Below are 17532 nucleotides of genomic sequence, written 5' to 3'. Positions count from 1 at the left end.
GAACCCTTAGGATCCCATTAAGGGCCTCTGCCGTATTCCATAGCTCGTCTAGTCCAAAACGGCACACACTACTCCCACACATTCTCTCCAAAGCCATTCTGAATCCTCTTTTCCTTATCAGGATGATACAGACCTGCATCACCCTCGGAGCCTTCTGACAGGGGCGACAGCAGTTGCGCGTAGGGGGGATGCTACAACTGTTCATTGTTTCCTTTCACAAAACCCTGCCACAGGGCGCCGATTAACACCAGAAAATAGATGGCCGCAACCAAAGAGAAACATTTTTCAGAACGCCTCCCCTTGATTAATGAAGTCATGGAGCGGACCACGGGTTGACTTTTGTCACGCACTCTTCTTCCCTCCACCGTCTCCGTCTGGAGCATCAGCAAAGATGAGGAACGCTTCTGCCCATGTCCAACTTTCTCAATTGTCACAAAGTTTTGAAGGAATGCAACCATTATAAAACTGCCTATGTTCCCTGCTGACAATATTCAGATAAAGGATAAACTCTTTTCGCCACCTCTGAACTACTTCAGGAAAGGCAAATGCTGTCTTATTTTTTCCTCTAGATATTTTATTTGACATGTGCCTGGACCCCCCCGATGCTTATCTCAGACGCACATGAGGACGTCACTGGGCACCTTCCACCGGCTAATATTCTACACGGGCCTGAGCATCAGTGGCTTTAAGATGCAGAATGGTAATGATGCTGCACCTGCCCATGGGATAATGCTCACACATAGGGTGATGAGAAACAAACGGTCTTTGCTGGACTTCTTCATAAAAGCTAAAACTTCAGGCACGTGAACTGCCTTTGCTCTTCCGAACTCTGCCCCCATGTCTTCTTATTTTATGGTGCATCGCTGTCTGCATTATGACTGCCTTATTCACGCTGTTCTGTACTGAGCTCTAAAATGCCATAAGGAATGAAAGAATTGAGTTAACATTTTAAAATACAAACGTAACTCAAAAGTGGATCAGGGTAAATTACTTTTCCAGGTGTCTGAAATCCCCAATCACCCACCTGAGAAATGCTTTCTGAAGAATAACTCCTTACAAAAAGAAAACACAAAGAAGCCAGCATAATTCAAAAGCAGTTTGACCACTTAACCTCTCTTTCTCTTCCTAAAAGTACATGTTTTTTCTCTGCTTCTGTGGTGATTGTCTCCTTAGATGATAAATGCTCTAAGTTCATACCTTGTACTCCTCTAGGCTATGAGTTCTCAGAATATTGATGCTAGCTAATCGATGAGTATGTGTGTGTTTGTGTGTATATAAATACATGTGTGCACATGTGTATGAAGATGCATACGTACAATGACAACCAAAAATGCTTTTTAAGTATGTTCAGAGAGGGGACTGAAGAGAAAAGGTTTGAAGCACTGCTTGGTGAATTAAAGGAACGAGTAATCTACTTTCTATTCACAGGCATAATAAAAAGTAATCTAGGTTTGTATAATAATCTGTATATTTTTCAAAGTGACTAAATGCATATAATTTTATATAATTTTACAACAACTCTAAGATATAGGGGTGGTATAATACCCCCATTTTATAAATGAGGAAACTGAGAGCAGGTGTGATTACCCGAGATAGCACATCCACTTTGCGTAATAACAGTTGGGACTAGCATCAGGCTACATCGACCACATCATGGGCTCTTTCCCATGCTTTCTCCCCATTTCTGATCTTTACAATATGTTAGTGTATGTTTCTCAAAACTACTGAAGGAGAAGAAATACTCAGCAAACAATCTGCCTCTGGTTCTTATTTCCCATTAGATTTTGTATAACTTATGTTTCATATATTTTAATTCATCTTTCTCTGTCCTCACAATTTCTAAACAAATTAATCAAGAATTTATTCATGACCTTCTATGTGGAAGACCTTTTTTACCTTCGAAAACGAGAATAAAATGTATCTCATTTTCACAAATGTCTTTTACTTACCAGTTAAACTTTGATTTTGGTTATGATGTTTTATAATATATGATTTAGTCTCTTCTATTCAAATTAATTGGATTTTCTTTTGTGATTTCTCCCATTGCTACTATTATTTGAAAGTCCTTCCTTATTCAGAGGCCAGGTAACTATTTATGCAAATTACTTTTAGTGGTAAACAGCCTGTGAGAGGCCCCCAGTGATCACAGCCTTTGGTTTCAAGCCTATGCGCAATTTCCTTCCCTTCAGGGTGGGCTGGACCTAGTGAGTTAATTCCAATGAATAGAATTCAGCAAAAGTGATGGGATGCCCACTTCCGAGACTAGGTAGCAAAAGGACTGATTTCAGTCCTGGGCTCCTTGTATTGCTGTCTCATTTGCCTGCTCAGAGAGATGCCAGCTGCCATGCTGTGAGTTGCTCTATGGAGAAGCCCAGGAGGCAGGGAACTGAGTCAACAGCCATGTAGTGACCTTTCAAGCAGAACTTCTCCTAGTTGAGCCTTCAGATGACACCACAGCTCTGGCTGTCACTTTCTGAATCCAGCCTTGTATGAGACACTCTACCAAAGACACAGAGACAATCTGTGCTCTTTCTGACCCCGAGAAAATAAAGAGTATGAGAAAACCACAAGACTAACACACGTAACCCTATGCTTGACTCTGAGCTCCTGACCTTTAAAATAGAAAGAGATATAAAACATATAGAATAGCACAAATGACATACAGATTACTAGAATCAAGAAGCACAGTTTTGTTGAACTAGGGCAAAGGATTTTATTTAAAAAGTGATATAAAAGTAAATGAATAATAAAGAATGACTTTAAATTCAATACTTAAATTAACAAGGAAAAGAGATGTTCATCTCCAGAAAAGAGTTTCTCAAATAATTTCTCAAGTTTACAAAAGCATTTTAGAAATATTACTTTATTTTTCTTTTATAAATGTATGTAAGAATTATTGCCTCTGGACATCATACAACATCACCTTGCAAGAGTGGTTTGGACAGGATCAGACTCACAAACCTGCCTACACCAGGAAAACCTCTTAAGAGACTAAAGATTGACAATGCTAACTGAGAGCTAATGTCAAGTTATGATGTTTGATTAATGGTGTCCTGGGAATACCTGTTGATAGTTAAAAAACAGAGTCTGATATTTTATGAGTCTAATATTTTATACTTAAAGGATTATGCCTAAGTAATATTGATTTTTAAGATCAAGCAGAAGGAATACAAAATAGCACTTATGTCCATTCTTTCACAGTTACCATCTCCAAGTTACTGAATGAATTAATTATTATGCCTAGCTGACATCACTGCTAAATTCTCGTAACATTGGAACAATATTTATTATAACCATGCAAATGACAGGTAAGTGCACATGCCAAACCAATCGTTCTAAAAAGAGTTGTGGAACAGCAAGTCTCCAAAAAAGTCAAGGAGAAAGACTTTGAAAGGCATGCCAGATATATCATAAAATAATCGATGAAACTTTGGGTCAACTTTGTAAACAACTACTTCTCACATGCTTTCTCATTTTACCTTCTCCTCCAGCCAAAAGTATTTTTCTATAATTTGTGTTATGAAAACAACAGAGTTATATTTTGCAAAATGCTTCCTCACCACCCAAGAATCTGATAGACTCCCCAGAGGGAAAAGAGATTCTCTCCCCTAAGGGACCCTGAAGTGTGAAAAAAGATCTACAAACAGGAACTACTCCATAAAGAGTAACTGGATGTATAAACCAAAAGCCAGACTTCATCTTTCATACCCATACTCTGTGGAAAAGGTAGAGCTTCTCATTAGTCTCTTCAACTTTACACACATACTCTTCTTAGTAGAGCAACTTTAATCACATTAAATAATGATATGGACAACTACTCCTTCCAGACATTGATTAAATTAATAGCGTATCACAGAGTCATTTTGATAAGTCCATGAGAAGATCACTTTCAATAAAATTCTCCTTGGAATTCTAGAAAAAGGGAACAAGGAATAATCTTAAACAAAAAAGATGCGTTTTGTTTATTAAAACTTGGCCTAAGTATAAGTAAAGAGGTTTAGCCGGGTATCATAACCCAAGGGCAAAAATGTGTTTAAATTTCAGGCACAGGCCAGTAAGTTAGACCCATAAATAAAACTGTCTATATACGGCAAGGAATTGTATCTTTGCGTCCCTACCTTTCAGATCCAAGTCCAAACATAGCGTATCTAGAAAGACTTCACCGTCAGAAGAAAAAGCAAATTAGAGGGAGACTGAGATCAGCAGACAGACTAGCTACATATAAAAGGTGTATTTTTTGGAGCCAGATACAAATTACCAGGAAATGCAAACTTTAGGTTTTCATTTCAACGGTTATTTTCCCACATTACAATCTAATTCCATCCACTGCCAACCTCACTATGCCTACATTATAATACAGTAAGTCCATTCGGCTCCATATGTAATTGACCTTGCTGGTTTGCTTCTAGAGATCTGAATTGTGGAGTAATTATTTGGTGTTTGGTTTCTTTCTTTCTGACTCAAATTCTACAGGATGCTTTTACTAACTTGGGACTCCATACCAAGCTCTCCTCTCCCTGAGCTCTCCCCTTTTCTACAAACAAACAAGCAAAACAACAACAAAATTGTCCTCTAATTCTAGAAACCAGGCCAACACACCATTTTCCAAGGCTCTGCTGCACTAAATGTCTTGCCTCATGTCTTCTTGGAGCAGCTTCCCTGTCCACTCAGTTTCCATTAATTCTCCACATGGCAGACAGAGTATAAGAGACGCCAGGATCTTGGCCTCCCTAAGGGACAAATCTACAGTCTCCATCAATAACGAATTTCACCAACATTTCCCAAGAGGAACAGGGTACAATTAAAAAGGTTATAAGTCCTTGCACTACTAGAACCTAAGGGCATCCGTGAATGAAACTGGCTTAAGTCCAATTAGAGGAATCTGTACATTTGTCTTCTCTTGGAACAACCCTGCTCTTACGGTTCCCATCAATTCAGTATAAATCTGACTGATCTTATCCAAGAAGTTAATAGAAAATTGCTCACAGTGGGCGACTGCCACCTCAGTTTCCAAGCAGAGACAGATGGAATTTCCCAGATGGTTTGTCACTGGAAAGTGCGATGCTGGATGAGACTTCACAGAAAGCATGGTAGAGCAGAATACCTTCTTGGCCTTCACCCATGTCATACTGAGGGATCTAAAACGGATTCTGTTATAAACAAATCATAATTGCCTCAATGGGCTCACCACCCCGTCGTCTTTAACTGCTTCAAAGGGGCGCAAATCTTACACTGAAATCACTCAATATTTACCAAGAAGCCATCATGGGCATATCTTTTTATTGGGTTAAAAACTGAAGAAATAGAGGTCATTGCCCTCCCCTATTATATATTTACCCTCAAATGAGATTAAGCAAAAAATATAAACAAAACAGGCAGAAGATGGCATTAACTGTAGTATTGTATTGTTAACTTGGGCAGATGAAGTAAGATCTCAGAGGAGGCAGGAAAAATGGGTAAAAGACTCATGGAGAATACAAGAATAAATAAAGAAAGATGAATAAAGAAAGATGTGCCTCATTCACTGTTACTGGAGAAAAGTTAAAGGAAAGGATTAATTGACTCATTCTCTAAGGGTTATTTATTGAGGACTTGCTTTGAACCAGACATTGTTCTAGGTAAGAAGGATACAAATATAGAAGATAAATAAGGAGCATACAGGCTGCAGGGGAGACAGACAAGTAAGTAGACATTTGGAATTATGTTAGAAATGTTCTTATCGTAGTAAACCTAAAGATCATGGAAATACTTGAGGAGTGGATATCTATTCCAGACTGGAGGCTTTAGGGAAGGTCCACTTTGGGGTAACCTTGGGCTGAGTCTTGAAGTAACAATTGGAGTTAATGTGATGAAGAGGGGCCGAGGGGTAGGTCATAGGGCTTTCTAGGATGATAAAACAGCACGGCCAAATGCATAGAGATGTAAGACAGGAATATTTTCAGAGCACTGCAGGTAGCTGAGGTGGACTGAAACTTACACTGAGAGTGGAAAAGGGGTAAGAGTCGAGAAGGTGATGTCATGAAGACCCTTTCACCATAAGTTTGGGTTCTCTTGTGCCCTTTAGGATGTCTTAAGCACACAAGTGATTAGTTTTGCTTTTAGGACACACTGTGATTTGGGTAAAGAAAAAGGAGGCAAGAAGGAAGGCAGAAAGAAAGTTAGAAGAATACTGTGATAATCAAGGAAGAAATGATGGCGGTTTCACCTACAGCAGTGGTGGCAGAAACAGAAAGAAGGGAACAGAAACGAAGAAAGCAGGAATTATGGTACTTGGTTTCTGGACATGAAAAGGAGAGTCCTGGAAGATGTCTGGCTCTGAGTGGATGACAAAAACAAGGGTGTTAGTTATAACCAATAAAGGAGAGGGGTGCGTGTGTGTGTGTGTGTGTGTGACTACATATGTAAATAGGCATTTGAGATGTGAGAGAAGGAGAGGTAGAAATGGGAGGGAAACATGGGATAACTCATAGAAAGAACTTCCTGCAGAGGCAGGAAAGGAGAGGGAGAGACTTCGGATTAAAGGTGACTAAAATTTGGAAGTCAGGGAGAAGAACAGGGAGACAGTGTGTGGAAACAGTAATAAACTCACCTCCTGACTGTTTAGTTGGAGGAAGTCAGTGGGAAAGGCTTGTAAAACAGTTGAAATGTGCTATTAAAGAAAGGGTAGAAAGCCAAGGTTAGAGATTTTTTAATTTAAATGTCATTTGTAAATTAGTAGCTGAAGCTTTGCAAGTGGATAAGCTCCCTGAGGCACTGGAAACAGAGGGAGAAGAGAAGAAAGGCCGGAGTGTTTTGGGAAACACTCACAGTTAAATGCAAAAGAGCCAAGACCGAGAGAGACATAAGAAGTAGGAAAGTATGGGAGTCCTGAGCCCAGATTAGAATGAATATTAAAAGGAGGATATTGTTTACAATGTCAACATCAATGAAAAGAAATATAAGACCCCACAAAAAGTCATGCCTCAGCAGCATTATAAATTATATCATTCAGAGGGTGGAGATGGGAGGGTATGGGTAGAGTCAGTCAGACTGCTCCTGGTAAGGAAATTCAATTAGATCAGAGTTTTATTTTAAAGAGAATCTATTGAGTATATATTATTTGCCAGAGGCAGTGATCTAGAATTGAATACTAACAATTTAAAAAAAATCTATGTCGTCTAGAATCTCAACAATAATTTGGATATAACTTTCCAATTTACTTCATTATTGTATCCTAGAAGCTGCGTTGGTATGGCTTCCCCAGGTTACCCTGAGACTGATTCAAGTGTCAGTAGTTTATTGGAGGGGTGATCTCAGAAAAATTCAGTAGAGGTGTGGAGGAGGAAGGAGGAAGGGAAAGAAAACCCATAAACGCTGTGTTATAAAGCCAGCTGGACTTCAATTTCACTGGCAAATTCCAAGAGACTGTGTAGAACACTTCTCATATCCTAATGGAGAGGTGAGGAAGCAGGGGTATTTATCCACCTACTTCTGCCCATAATTGGTTGAGGATTACTTTTGGAAGCGTTAATTCTCCAGCACTTCCAGCTTGCCAGGCTTGCAGTTAGGTTTGCTCCTGAGGCTGGAAGAAATGTTCTCAAATAGAAAGTCAGAGATGATTCCACTAAGCAGCCTTTGGCAATACAGGTGAACGCTAGAGACACATGGATAGGGATATAGTTGCTCTAGAGTGTACAACATGAAGCTTGAAGACCATGGCAATGAATGGGCTCAGAGACGGGTACTGGAAGAGTTAGAACTAGAAGGGGAGCAATGGAGATATCTAACAATTCTAATATTTCCCTGTGATGTGATCAGGAATCTCTAATTCTTTCCTCAACCACATTTCTATGTTAATAACTATCTTAAAAAATGTAAGGTGGAATTTAATGTATGCACTATGTCATTATTAAGTCAATAAAATTTTGCCTATAGTATCCTTTATATATGTATTTCCTATTTGTAGAATTCAATGTCACAATCCCGTGGGAAAATAAAACAAGGCTCTATTCTGATTGAATGGCATCAATAAAATGAAATTTCTATGTCAAATTTCATTTGTTGAATTAAACAGATTGTGATAAGTTTACTATTATGTATTAAGTAACCTGGGACTTTCTATTTATGTTCTGTTTAATTAAGTATGCATGTTGCATGATTCCAGCATGCAGCTCGCTGAATAAGACTCGTTAGCTACTGACAGCTGATACATCAAAAGACAGAGAGGGCAAATGTCACTAATATTAGAGACACCTAACCTTCTATATAAAGGTTGTTTGATCATTATTAAGCACTTACCTCGGCAAGCATAGCAGAGATTTTAGCATATTACAAAGATCTCTGTCCTCAGGAGAAAATGGGAAAACATCAAAGGCACAACATATAAATATAGAAATTCTAAAACACCTCCAAAACAGATATTGATCACAATTTAAAGTGATTTTAAAAATTCCTTCCTTGTCAATAGTCCTTTGATATTTTCAATGAATAAAATTATAAGACTTTCAAAAACATGAAATTTGTGTCACCATGATAGCACGTTAAGTTATTCCTTGGCACAGAGGTAGGATGTTGGAAAAAAAACTAGGCTCACTTGCTGGCTAACAATTCATTCAGGGGCGTAAGACTGCCTGAAAAAACTGAAACGTACAATATACCATAGACCTTTGGAATCTGTGATGGTTAGTTTTGTGTATTAACTTGGAAGGAGCTTTGGTTGAGATTGACAATTGAATCAGAGAACTCTGGGTAAAGCAGACTGCCCTCTGTAATGTGGGTGAGCCTCATCCAATCAGTTGAAAGCCTGAATAGGACAAAAAGACTGGCCTCCCCAAGTAACAAAGTTCATCTACACCACTGACTCTCCAGCCTGCTGACCTAAACTACCGATTTTCACCTAGCCAGTCTCCATGATCATGTGAGCCAATTCCTTATAATAAATCTCTCTCTCTCCCCCTCACTCTCTCTCTAGACACACACACACACACACACACACACACACACACACACACACACACACACCCCACACCCTATTCTGTTTTTCTGGAGAACCCAGACTAATACAGTGTCCTTGGAAAATAGTCAAATTTAGGCATGTAAAATCCCCAAATGCCAAAAGTCTATAGTTTTACATATTTAATTTGGAGTGTCTTTTCAGTCTTAAACTTGACAGATTTTAATGGACCCATGTTTACAGGTGACTGAGCAGTAACAGTAGTCAGTATTTCTGGATAACTCATGTGTGTTACCTCATTTAGTCTTTACAAAATTCTGATAAGCTAGGTAGCATTATTATCCCTGTATTACAGATAAAATTTCTCAGACAGTATTTGATTGCAACATGGGTTCTCAAGTCAGATTGAGGTGACCTTGGGCTAGTCATTCAACTTCTCACAGTAGCAGTTTCCTCCTCGATAACAAAGGAGGAAAAAACGGATATTATCTTCTCATATGCTTATGTAAGAACTAAATGAGATATAAAGCACTTTGACCCCTATCTGGTCCAATGAAAATATTAACTATATGTTGCTATTAAGCATGAAATATCTAACAAGATAATGAGGTGTGAGCAAAAGATTATTTATTTCCGTGTTCAGTGTGTTACATGATTCCAAGGAAAACTTTTTGTCAAATCAATTCATTTGGTGTTTCTATATAGCCTATATTTCTGGAAATGTTCTATATACATCCAAATGCCTGGTCTGCAAAGGCTTCCTGCAGAAGGTGGCATATTGCTAATGCACTTCAAGATGGGAACTTGAAAGATATAAAAAGGATCTGACATCTGGCATGGTGACTCAATTAATTACTGTGTTGGATTAATTAGTGTGCTGGATCTCTTGAGACGACACCATGAGTCTGAACAGAGTAACATTACGTTGGTTGGCGAATAAGCAATTTAAAAGGGTGTGCTAATTTAAAAGAGTGTGCTAATTCCAAACTTGATTCCAGGTTGGGTAAAGAAGGTTTAGTAGGCTATACATTTTATGGTAAAGAAAATTTATCTTCATGATATAAAACACATATTAAAGTACTGTCCAAATATAAAGAGGTAATAAAATTGTGGTAGTCTTTGAATTAACTCATAACTCCTCCGTCATGATAGTTATGAAGTATGATAACAAATATTTTGCCCAAAGTAAGAAAAAAAAGAGTCTACCTCTAATCACTGCATATTTTCACCCAGAGATTTTTATAAACTTAGAATTCATGTAAAGAAATCCCTAACAATTTTATCATACTCATATCATGTTATAGATACTATTGAGGAGGAGTGTGGCCTGGTCTTTAAAAACACAGATTCTGGAATCAAAAGGCCTGAGCCTTTATTTTCTTATCTATAAATACAATTTTAAACAGATCCAAATTCAAGGGGGAAGGATGGGGGGAAGGGATAGTTAGGGAGTTTGGTGTCGTCATGTACACACTGCTGTATTTAAAATGGATAACCAACAAGGACCTAGTGTACAGCACAGGGAACTCTGCTCAATGTTATGTGGCAGCCTGGATGGGAGAGGAGTCTGGGGGAAAATAGATACATGTGTATGTATGGATGAGTCCCTTTGCTGTGCACCTGAAACTATCACAACATTGTCAATCGGCTATACTCCAATATAAAATAAAAAGTTTAGAGAAAAAAAGAAAAGATGCTTAACATCACCAATTATCAGAGAAATGCAAATCAAAACTACAATGAGGTATCACCTCACACTGGTCAGAATGGCCATCATCAAAAAGTCTACAAAAAATAAATGCTGGATAAGGTGTAGAGAAAAAGGAACCCTCCTACACTTTGGTGGGAATGTAAATTGATACATCCACTATAGAGAACAGTATGGAGATTCATTAAAAACTAAAAATAGAGCTAATGTATGATCCTGCAATCCCACTCCTGGGCATATGTCCAGACAAAACCATAATTCCAAGAGATACATGCACCCCAATGTTCAGAGCAGCACTATTTACAATAGCCAAGACCTGGAAACAACCTAAATGTCCACTGACAGATGAATGGATAATGAAGATATGGAATATTACTCAGCAATTAAAAAAGAACGAAAAATGCCATTTGCAGCAACATGGATGGACCTAGAGATTACCACGCTAAGTGAAGTGGTCAGAAAGAGAAAGACAAATATCACATGATATTGCTTACATATGGAATTAAAAAAAATGAATGCTATAAATGAACTTACATACAAAACAGAAATAGACTCACAGACATAGAAAACAAACTTGTGGTTACCAATGGGGTAAGGGGGGGAGGCATAAACTGGGAGGTTGGGGTTAACATATACACACTGCTATGTATAAAATAGATAATCAGCAAGGATCTACTGTATAGCACAGGAAACTATATTTAATATTTTGTAATAACCTATAAGGGAAAAGAATCTTAAAAAGAATAGACATATATATGCATAACTGAATCACTCTGCTGTATACCTGAAGCTAACACAACATTGTAAATCAACTATACTTCAATAATAAATAAAATAAAATAGAACCCAATTCATAGGTTTGTTCTGAGGAGTAAGGGAGTAAGGGAGCTAATCCGTTTCCAATTCTCCATATAGTGTCTAGAAAAAATAAGTACGAAGTATAACTTAGACAATTGTTCTACAGAAGTAACAATAGTGTCAATATTAGTATTAGTAGTGTTTAATGACATAAAATCAAAAGTAAATTCTGGAAAAGAATGTTATTGTCAAAAAAATTTTTTAAGTATATTTTAGCAAAGCAACTACATTTAAAAATAGAGAAAATGCTATAGTTTAGGGAATTAACATGAATTAAATATTTAAATCCTAAGAAAAAAGGAGAAAATTAGGGTATTAAGATTATTTTCTATTAAAAAACTATTCCCCACGATTGGTTTTGGATACCCTAAAGAGCAGTCATTCACTTCAAATAGTATCAAAAACACCAAAAACTTCATAACTATAAATTGAATCCTTTAAAAGATATTATGTATGGCCCAAGATAGCTTTAGAGTGGTATAGAAGCATGAAAAAAGAACCAAATGATATCATCTGTCTAAAAATATTTCACTGGAAAATTAAAGTTCCACAAATAGGTTTACTTTCCACACATCACAATTTAGCATACGTTAAAAATGTGTAAAAAGCACCAGTCTACATATATATAATGATATAAAGATTAATCAAAGGTTGCATTTTCATAGAGATATTATGTTGATGTAATAAAGGGGAAAACATGCATTTCTTATAGCAACGATAGCTGCCACTTCAATGGCAGTACACTCTTGAAGAAATATCAGAGAAATGACTAAAGTTTATGTTGGTGTCTGATATACAGTGACAAATAAGATAAATATCTTATTGCCTACAACATTTTTAAAGCAATGCTAAAGAACCAGTAGAAACCCCCAGATAAAATGGGTTTTGAATAGCACTTAATTCACCCTTTGATGCTGACACAATCTTCCTCTTGTCTTTGCTTGATAAAGTAGTATAATAGCTAATATTACTCTATCAAAGGAATCAGTAGAACAGTCCACTAATACAACTCAACCAACTAAGGTCTGCAGTGTTCGTGAAGCCACTTCTCAAACCCTTTCTGAAGTAGGTGCACTGGACCACCACAAATTAAACTGCCCAGATTATTAAATATTTAGCCTGGTGTATCAACTTGTTTGGTTCTTAAACACAGGTACAGTCTCCTGCTTCATCCTTTTATGGATTAAACACATGGATTTAGGAAGTAAAAACACACCCCTAGAACCTTTTATGTTGTTTGAAAGTTTGATGACACAAATGTTTCTTATTTATTCCAATCATTACTTTTAGTTAAATCAATGACCTCTGTCTCATCCACATGGCACTAAATAAGCAAAAATCCGCACATACCAGTTTCTCTCATGTAATAGCTTGAAGAAGAAATTTCTTTCATGTACTCAATTGAAAAAGGAAAGCAATGTTGCTGAGTTGAGCACACTTGTCAAAACCCCCCTGGGAGTTTTTATGTCTCACCCCGACCCCCAGTGTAGATGGAGATATTTAGCAGGCATGAAACTCTTCCTACAAAAATGGCATTTAGAGAGAAGGACTTCCATACATATAAAGAATTTCTGGATCTCCTAAAGAATATAAAACGTTTTTATCCCCAAGTTTTATCACTTGTATTGTTACTTATAATAGGAGAAGTCCTAATGTCCTGATCCCTGGACTTTGTGAATGTTACAGGGCAAAAGGGAATTAAGAAAGCAGATGGAATTAAAGTTGCAAGAGTACCTTAGATTACCCAGGTGGGCCCAATGTAATCACAAGCGTTCTTGAATGTGGAAGGGGGAGACACAAGAGTCAGAATAAAGATATGAGAAAGACTCTATCAGCCATTGCTGGTTTTGAAGGTGGAAGGGGGTTGGAAGCCAAAGGCTGTGGACAACCTTTAGAAGACAGAAAAGCAAAGAAAACAGATTTCCCCCCCTAGAAGCTCCAGGAAAAAAACTCAGCCCTGCAGACACTTTGATTTTAGCCCAGAGAGATTCCTTTCAGACTACAAGATGATGAATATGGGTTGTTTTAAGCCACAGTTTGTGGTAATTTGCTACAGCTGCAATAGGAAGCTAACATTCAATTAAGAAATGAAGTTTAAATGTAACCAAATATTCCATCTTTCCATAACTTTTTAAAACATCTAATCAATCAATTGTCCATACAATCTTTCCTAGAGGTAGACTTTCTGATCTCAGAATTTTTACAAAAAAGTTAACAAGAAAAATTATGATGCTGGTCACTCATTCTCACTCTTAAAGGCACAAATAGTATCACCAAGCAATATCAAGGTTGTTTATTCCTTGTTCATCATGTAAACTTGTAATGCATGACAATTAATCTGTGTCATCTAAAAACTAAAAGCATTTGTATACATTATTAAATATGGACAATATTAGTCTGGCTAAGCAGATAAAGCCACAACCTTATAAATGACCTTACTAGATAACCATTTAGTATGATTAACCTGTTTCCTTCTAAATTCTACATGTAATACTGTCAGAGACAGACCACTTGGAAGACATCCCAGTTTTGTGGCCCATGAAAAAGAAGAAACAGCTATTTTTAGTGATTTCACTGGGAAGCAAGCAGAGATAATTTCTGTGCTATGACGAAGTATTAAGAGTCAACCATCTCAGAACATCTACATACCAAGGAATTATTATTCAGGTCCATCTTCCCAGCGAACGGCCCCCAGGTAGTTCCCACTGGAAGTTGCTGCCGACTCTGAATTTTTCGTTCTCCGTCTTTCTGAAACACCTCCAGCTCTCCTGCAGACAATGAACACGAGGCGTTTAAATTACTTTCACCTGTGCTTTACCAACAGCCGTCTCTTTTTGTGTGCTTGCTTTACACGAACAATATTCTCAGGATTCATATAAAGAGAATTAATTATGTTCATCTGAAAAACAACTGATCTTGGTATCCTGAGAGGATAATAAAACTTGTCCTTATAATTATATTCACATTTAGTCCAATTTCTTTCTTTAGCCTTTGCACACTTATCACCTACTGAAGTCCATTCTATTTAGTAAATCCTTAAGAAGTAGAAATGATAACACGTCCTCAGAAAGCATTGATCCAATGCCAAAACAGATAGACAAGAAGCGTTAGGACAATGACTTAGAGTTAAAATTCCTATATTTGATCACCAAAGTAACTAAAAAATTACAATTAAAGATATATACCTTAGGCAATAACTGTATTACAATGATTCAAGACTCTTGGTGAACAACATGGAGAGTTTTTGAAAGTACTTGGCAATTTCCTGAATTTATGACTAGTTTCAGTGGATAGAACAAATACAAGTGCAAAAAATGGACATGTATGGTTTTGCAAATTAAAAAAATGTTTAGTCAAAGTCATTACTTTTTTATATTTGGTACTTTAGGTAAGATTGTATGTTACCAAAAAGGTTTGGACAAAAACCCTTAAGAAACAGCCAGTTTAGGATGGTCTTCTTCCTTTTATTTCCTCCTAATTATTACTTTGGGATCATTAAAGAGAAACAGGAAGTAAAGACAGTATACACACTTGCATAAAGTAGGAATTCATCAAATGGTCACTCAAGAAATAAATGAATAGATTAATAAAAAAAAGAAAGAAATGAAGCCTTCAAAAATTTTTAAATTGGTCATTAAGCCTAAACATTGTTTGGAATAAATGGAAAAAAATCTCAATCAGGAATTGGAGACCTTCTCTTTAAGTAATTAAATCTATGATATTTATGTCCTGAGAGTATTACCGCCTCTCACTGTTGTGGCCTCTCCCGTTGCGGAGCACAGGCTCCGGACGCGCAGGCTCAGCAGCCATGGCTCACGGGCCTAGCCGCTCCGCGGCATGTGGGATCTTCCCGGACCAGGGCACAAACCCGTGTCCCCTGCATCGGCAGGCGGATTCTCAACCACTGCGCCACCAGGGAAGCCCTATCCTCATACAATCTTTTTGATTAATGCATTAGCATCAGAGACTTGTATAGAAAATCCTCAAAGATAGAGCATAGCCAACAACCTGTTATGATGTCAAATACGGCTCAGTGGGAAATATCCCTTAACGTATGTATGCATTTTCATATTGATAATGCAGTTATTTAAAAATTTGGGATAATTTTTCTATTTGAAAAGAAACTTTAATTTCTATCTGATAGTTCTTATTTTTCATTCATGCTTACATTTTAAACAATTTCTTTACAATTTACCCTCTAAAGATAAAATACATTTCAACCCTTCAGCTAAACACTAGTTTAAAATGTTCTTTTCTACATAAAAATGATGCCCAAATAATTTGCTTGTTTTTACACACTAAAAAAAAAAGAACCTAGTCATGTCACATTTCAAGTGATACCAGAGGAATCATGAAAAACTTTGAAAACCCTTTAAAAATGTAATTAATCCTCTCTTTCTGCCACTGACATTTTTCATTTGAAAAGGGTTCAGACTCAGTCAAACAGTGACTTCTTATCTATACCTGTGGATTTACAAGCAGGTCTGTCTTTTTTTTTTTTTTTTGCGGTATGTGGGCCTCTCACTGTTGTGGCCTCTCCCGTTGCGGAGCACAGGCTCCGGACGCGCAGGCTCAGCAGCCATGGCTCACGGGCCCAGCCGCTCCGCGGCATGTGGGATCCTCCTGGACCCGGGCACGAACCCATGTCCCCTGCTTCGGCAGGCGGACTCTCAACCACTGCGCCACCAGGGAAGCCCAGGTCTGTCTTTTAATGGATTAAGAACTACAAACTTAGGGCAGATCATGAAGTGATACCCAAATATCTCCAAAGTTTTGGAGGTGTCTTTGACTATGCATTAAAATTTTAAGCAGGCCAAAATTAGTTTTACGAGCTCTTAAAGATGGCCATAACAGAAAGCCCAGTAACTGTTCAAGCTCTCAAGTCAATCTTTTCAACTTTATTAGACAAACAGACAAATTTCAGTCTCCTTTCTTGCTTATCAAGATGTCAGATGTTATTTTGAGGTTTGGGGAAATCTTTTCTGTTGCTGAAACAATCATATTAAAATATTCATTTATTCAGAGCAGCTTTATAGAAAACTATAAGCACATTGCAAATAGCATTATACACTACCAAGACTACATAGTTTACTGATAGCAAGAGAAATAAGATATTGTATTAACAGAAATTATATTTCATTTAACATACATATTGCTTAGGAGTATAATATTTTTTTAATTTTTTCAAAGATTAATAAGTGTCATGAAATAGAGGAAACATTATTGCACTAAATTAAGATTAAATTTTAGTCCCTCTATCAAATTGCCACCTGAATGGCCATGAGTAGGTTATGTCTTTTCTAAGTCTTTGGTCTGTCATTGTTAAAGAGGGGTTTGCACTCTCTTGCTACTTGATAAGGTGTCCGTGACACCATGATTTTCTTTCCCCAGATACGATATATTATGAGAGGTAGAAAGAACACTGAGATGCTGGATCAAAGACCCAGGTCCTAGAACTAGCTTATCATAAAAAGAATGTTTGGCTGGAAAAGATCAGAGATTTCAAAATCAGAAAGCAACGTTCCATTCTCATTTGATTTGTTTGCTCATTCTTTTCTGAATCCATTCATTAGTTCATTCGTTCATTTATTCTACTAATATCTACTGGGTAACTACTAAATACCAGATAGTGGGTGACACCCAGGAATAAAGCAACTAACAAAACAAGCTTGGGTTCTGGATAAGTCTGAGGAAGTGTAATCCATAAGGCTTGGTAAGTAGAAGTCACAGAACTTAGTGATTATTTAGATTTTAGGTATTAGGGAAGGAAAAATCCAGCAATGATCGTCTCATATCTGGCTTGGGCAAACGGGCCAATGGTCATGTGCCTATTGAGATAGGGTACACAGAAAAAAGAAGATTTAAGGATAAGGAGTTATAGCTTGGAAATACTGAGGTCAAAGTGGCTTTGTAAGCAAGGCAGGAGGTGATTTGGGGTGGATAGGTACAAGCCTGTGGCTCAGGAGCAAGGTCTTAGCTAGAGTGATAAATGTTGGCATTTATTCATTAATTAAAACCAGCTTGTATATGGTAA

The 17532-nt window shown here is 37.3% G+C and overlaps 1 protein-coding gene across 1 annotated transcript in view; it reads right to left on the bottom strand.

Moving 5' to 3' along the window:
* Nucleotides 1–17532, bottom strand: part of ZFPM2 (zinc finger protein, FOG family member 2) — a 464257-nt gene that overhangs the window by 209647 nt on the left and 237078 nt on the right. The window contains exon 4 of the mRNA XM_004282929.3: nt 14148–14266. Within this exon, the coding sequence (XP_004282977.1) occupies nt 14148–14266 (119 nt within the window). The remainder of the gene's footprint in view (nt 1–14147; nt 14267–17532) is intronic.

Source organism: Orcinus orca, chromosome 17, assembly GCF_937001465.1.
Source record: "Orcinus orca chromosome 17, mOrcOrc1.1, whole genome shotgun sequence".
NCBI classification, from domain to species: domain Eukaryota; kingdom Metazoa; phylum Chordata; class Mammalia; order Artiodactyla; family Delphinidae; genus Orcinus; species Orcinus orca.
Note: the sequence above shows the minus strand (reverse complement) of the source record. Positions and strands in the feature narration are given on the sequence as shown.